The sequence below is a fragment of the Raphanus sativus genome, chromosome 8 (assembly GCF_000801105.2).
Source record: "Raphanus sativus cultivar WK10039 chromosome 8, ASM80110v3, whole genome shotgun sequence".
In the NCBI taxonomy this organism is placed as follows: domain Eukaryota; kingdom Viridiplantae; phylum Streptophyta; class Magnoliopsida; order Brassicales; family Brassicaceae; genus Raphanus; species Raphanus sativus.
In genome coordinates, this window is record NC_079518.1 from 22,716,568 (window position 1) to 22,721,670 (window position 5,103).

The following is a 5,103-nucleotide window of genomic DNA, read 5'->3' on the forward strand; positions in this document are numbered from 1 at the left end:
TGGTCGCGAATCAGTTTAGTGGCGACTACGACGCCAAGAACGAACGAATGGACGCTTACCTCAAAGTCGTCCAAGACCTCACCAGGGAGTTCGAGTCTTTCAAACTTACGAAAATTCCCCGTGGTGAAAACGTTTGCGCAGACGCGCTAGCAGCGCTCGGAAGCAGCCCAGCTGATCAAGTCAAGCGGACTATACCGATCCAACACATCGACAAACCAAGCATCACATTATCTCATGACGCGGACGAACATGTAGCAGCGATCGATGCACCAACCGCCATGGATACCAGTGAGTCGATCGATCAACCTGATGATTCACCTCCTGACTGGCGAATCCCATTCATTCGATATCTATCCAACGGAGAGGTCCCGGAAAACAAGTGGGAAGCCCGCCGTTTGAAAGCTAAGTGTGCGAACTACGTTCTCATTGACGGGCGGTTACATCGATGGACTTCCGCCAAAGTTCTTCTCACATGTCTTAATACAGAGGAGGCAGCATTGGCGATGGCAGAAACTCACGAAGGAGGAGCTGGAAACCATTCAGGCGGCCGTTCTTTAGCTCTTAAAGTCAAGAAAGATGGATTCTACTGGCCGACAATGATCGCCGACTGCGACAATTACGCACGTCGGTGTGATAAGTGCCAACGACACGCATCAGACATACACTGTCCGACCGAACTGCTGCAAACCTCTACAGCTCCATACCCGTTCATGCGTTGGGCGATGGATCTTGTCGGACCGATGCCAAGCTCCAGACAACGAAAATACATCCTAATCATGACGGATTATTTCACCAAGTGGGTAGAAGCGAAGGCGCTCGTCAACATCACCGATAAAGAAGTGCAAAACTTCGTGTGGAAGAACATCATCTGTCGGCATGGTCTTCCCTACGAAATCGTCACCGACAACGGTTCTCAGTTCATCTCAGGAGACTTTCGTGGCTTTTTGGAACGATGGGGGATTCGCTTGAACACATCAACGCCCAGAAATCCACAAAGCAACGGCCAAGCAGAAGCCACCAACAAGACGATCATCGCGGGAATTAAGAAACGCCTCGATCTCAAGAAGGGACACTGGGCGGACGAGCTCGATGGAGTACTCTGGTCGCATCGAACGACTCCGCGACGGGCGACCGGTCAAACGCCATTCTCTCTAGCTTATGGAGTGAAGCAATGGCTCCAGCTGAAGTCAACGTGACGAGCTTGCGGCGGGCGAAGATGCCACAAAACGCAGAACTCAACAAAGGGATGCTGCTCGATGCTTTGGACGCGATCGAAGAACGACGGGACCAAGCACTTCTCCGAATCCAGAATTACCAACACCTCGCCGAGTCCTACTACAACAGGAAGGTTCGTGCCAGACCATTGGAACTTGATGACTTGGTTTTGCGCAAAGTGTTCGAGAACACAAAAGAACGAGGCGCCGGCAAGCTGGGAACGAACTGGGAAGGCCCATACAAGATAGTCAAAATCGTCAAACCGGGGGTATACCGATTGGAACTTCCGCCGGAGAGCAAGTACCGAGAGCTTGGAACGCTTCCAACCTCAAGAAATATTACGTCTAAGTTCCTTCCGTCACAAAAAAAAAAAAAAAAAAAAAAAACATAAAAAAAAAAAAACAAAAAAAAAAAAAAAAGGAAAAAAAGAAAAATAACTGAGCGAATGATCTCACCATCACTTTCGCTCAAAACCGAATGGATGGCACCACGTCACTTCCATTCAGTTTCCGGCAGATGATACCACATCACTTCTGCCAAAACCCCGAATTAGCTTGCTCACGTCACTTTTGCCTCAATTGTGGCAGATGACTAAAGCACTCATTCGGACAAATCGAACTACGATCGGCTTGATCCCTCCATGAGGGTACGTAGGCAGCCTAACAAAAGGGTGCAGCCACAATCCCAACCAAAAACACACATGGATCAGGAAAAACAAGGTGGAACTCTCTTGCGGCACCGTACGACCGCACGTATACTACTTTCGCAATGCCGAATAACTACGCATCGTATAGCCCGAACAAACCTTGGTTCCAGAGCGAATGATCTCACATTCACTTTCGCTCAACACCGAATGGATGACACCACGTCACTTCCATTCAGTTTCCGGCAGATGATACCACAGCACTTCTGCCACAGCCCCGAATGAGCCTGCTCCCGTCACTTTTGCTTCAACAATAGTAGGTGACTAAAGCACTCATTCGCGCAATGATCCGCAATCCATCCGATCACAAACGTCCAGTCATCGTCACGCGATTGCTCCCCAAAATCAAACAAGTCACACGATCACTCGTGTAGGTAACGGACTGTCGTGCTGGGAAAGCTCTCCTGAGATAGAACCAAGATGTTGATGGCACGACGTATCGGGTCTTCCGCTGGTCTTAACGATCGATCGGTCGCTAAGCCGCACATCTCGCATGATTCGCGAAGTCAGTCAAACGCAAGAAAACTAAGGAGCAATCTACTAAGGTTGCGACAAGCTTCTCAGGAAACAAACCAAGAGTCTTAAGAATACAACAGAATCCGAACGTCCAGCCAACAGCCTTAACGGCCGGGCAGTACAAAAAAAAAGGGACAGAAAAAGATGTCTAAAGAGTACAACAAACTCAAAGAAGATGTCTAAAGAAAAAGTGACAACATAGTGTAAATAATGAAACAACAACACACAGCTGATCAGTCTCCAGCGATCGATCTTCAGGCAACCTTGTCAGAAGAGGAAGCACCTGTTGCCGCGGCCGTAGGCTCCTGGCTCGAGTCAGATTGGTTCAAACCTGGGGATACGACAAGACTGGAGAAGCGAGGAAGAACGAAGTCCTGCTCCGTGATAACCTCGACGGTAACTTCCTCCATCTCTCTCCTGAACTCCGCCTCGTTAGCAGTCAAGGTATCGATGAGCTCCTTTGGGATGGTCGTACCAAAATCTTTCAGTACATCCATCGAAGCTAAAGTCCCGGAGGCCTCACTGTGAAGAATAAGTTTCTCTTCACGTCTGTCCCGATCAATCATATACCTCCTGAACTTATCGAAGCATTCGTTCGCCGCAGCCGAGATACGGCTCGTCTGAGAAGCGATGTCGCGTCGATGCACCTGTTTTGCGAATTCCATCGTCTTCTTCAGATCCTCAGCCTCCGCCTCCAATCGAGCAACCTTACTATGAGCGATCGCCAGTGCTTCCTTAAGGTCCTTGGTCGCTCGAGCATCTTGCTTGCGTTCGAGAGAGTAACGGCTACGCTCGGCAATCATTTCCTTAGATTTCTCGAGAGCTCTCCCCTTCAGCCTATCAATCTCCGCATCTTTGGCTTCAATTTCAGCTCCCGCTGTCGCAAGATCCGAAGACATACTCCTGAGCGTCCGTTCATAGTCCCATACAAGCAAGTTTTTACGGAAAATAGCCTGCAAGTAGAAACACAGAAAAACAAAGAGAAAGCAGTGATCAGACGAACGACAAAGGTATAACAGGATATAATCATTAGCCAGACGCATACCTCAACATCTGCTTGGGCCGACCGAATGAATCCATCCGGAAACACGAGCTCAGAAACCGGCGGCATCATACGCCCATCGACTCGGATCTGGCTTACCAACTTGGCGCATGCGTCAGGATCGTTAACAAACGACCCATCGGCGTCATGACAGAAAGTCCAACGCTCGGATGAGGCTGATGGAAGCTTGCTGGATGGAGGACCCAAACCTCCCCAAGGCAGTAGATGAGAAGCAGGAAGAGCAATCTCCTTGGAAGAGGAAATAAGATGGTCATGTAGCGTCTTCAATATTTTGCCCCTAGGTTCCAGAGAACTCTCGCCGATCGGGTCCTTCCTTTTCCCAACAGCCGATGCGACAGATCCCTTCTCAATAGGATCTCCATTTTCATCCACCTGATCGATAGAACGATCACCCGATACCACTTCTTTCTCAACCGGATCAGTCTCACCATCGGAGTTGTCCGCCACTCTCCTATCGGTTCTCTTCTTCTTCCTCTTTTTCTTCTTCTTCGATTGGTCAGCTTCCAGAGCAGGTTCGATCAGTCGCCCGTCGTTTGCACCCTCGACCAGCGGATCGGTAGAAACAGTCGTCGTCACTCCTACCAGCGACCCCTGAAGCTCAGCTTCCTTCTTCTCGGGCACAGACGTAGAACCAAAGCTCTTCCCCCTCAATTGGGCGCGAAGAATCTCACCGTAACTTGGGCACGCTTTCGGAGCCTTCCCCATAAGTGGAAGCTTTAGCCTTTTTCCGGGTCCTACCAAGCACGGAACGTCCATCGACCAATCAGCTAATAAAAAAAAAGAGAAGAGCAAAGACAGTCAGCGTCGGAGACAGAGAAACAAAAATAAAGTAATTGTGTGAAGCAACGGAAACGAACCTCTTGCGATACGTTCGCGCTGGCGATCGACCCTTTGACGATCGAAGCTCGCCCATTCTTGCTCCTCAAGCACCATGACCTTTAGAAGATCGTTCCAGAAATCATCCTGAGGACTGGCGATGTTCGGGTGAGCAACTGCAAAATCAAGAAAGATACAAAGTTAGAACTCATACCGAGACTTCAATATCTCAGTATCAACTTATTACCAATTTCGGGATTCCACAAAACACGAGAGCTTTCGGGTGGAGGAACTTCAAAGGCAGCACCGTTAGCTCTGACATAAAAATACGAGCGTTGCCAAGACTTCGTCCCAGGATGACCAGTCAAGACGTTAACCCCGGTGCGCATCTGCATCGATAGAAAACCGTGCGGTTTCGGTTGTGGCTGCGTCAACTCTTCGAAAATACGGACAGACATCGACACATCGATCTCTGCAGCAATTACCATCAGTGCGACAGCGATCCTCACGATCCCAACCATCAGCTGAGTTAAAGCTATATCCCGGCGCGCGCAGTAAGAAGTGACCAAGCGTGGGATCGGGAACCACAGCTTCGAATCTTTCTGGAAGAACGACTCATAAACGCAACAATAACCCATTGGTGGAGCCCAAGGACGCTGGTCGGGCTGCGGGATGATAAACTCAACACCACGCGCTCGACATTCTCTCAACAGTGAAGACACACTCTTGAAAGTTGATTCGGTCGGCCGAACGTCATCCCAGACCTGTCCCTCCACCACCGATGGCCGAG

General features: G+C 49.6%; 1 protein-coding gene across 1 annotated transcript; it reads right to left on the reverse strand.

Moving 5' to 3' along the window:
- Positions 1–2,553: 2,553 nt before the first annotated feature.
- Positions 2,554–4,485, reverse strand: LOC108835724 (uncharacterized). Its single transcript, XM_056992694.1, has 3 exons — positions 4,355–4,485; positions 3,480–4,264; positions 2,554–3,387 (listed from the first exon to the last, which is right to left on the reverse strand). The coding sequence occupies exons 1-3, from the start codon at positions 4,428–4,430 to the stop codon at positions 2,689–2,691; spliced, it is 1,560 nt and encodes a 519-aa protein (XP_056848674.1). The 5' UTR covers positions 4,431–4,485; the 3' UTR covers positions 2,554–2,688.
- Positions 4,486–5,103: the final 618 nt, after the last annotated feature.

Coding starts and splice junctions, on each gene's coding strand:
- LOC108835724 (XM_056992694.1), bottom strand. CDS start 4,430: ATGGTGCTTGAGGAGCAAGAATGGGCGAGCTTCGATCGTCAAAGGGTC. Junction 4,265..4,354: donor GCGCGAACGTATCGCAAGAG/GTTCGTTTCCGT, acceptor TTTTTTTATTAG/CTGATTGGTCGATGGACGTT. Junction 3,388..3,479: donor CGGCCCAAGCAGATGTTGAG/GTATGCGTCTGG, acceptor TTCTACTTGCAG/GCTATTTTCCGTAAAAACTT.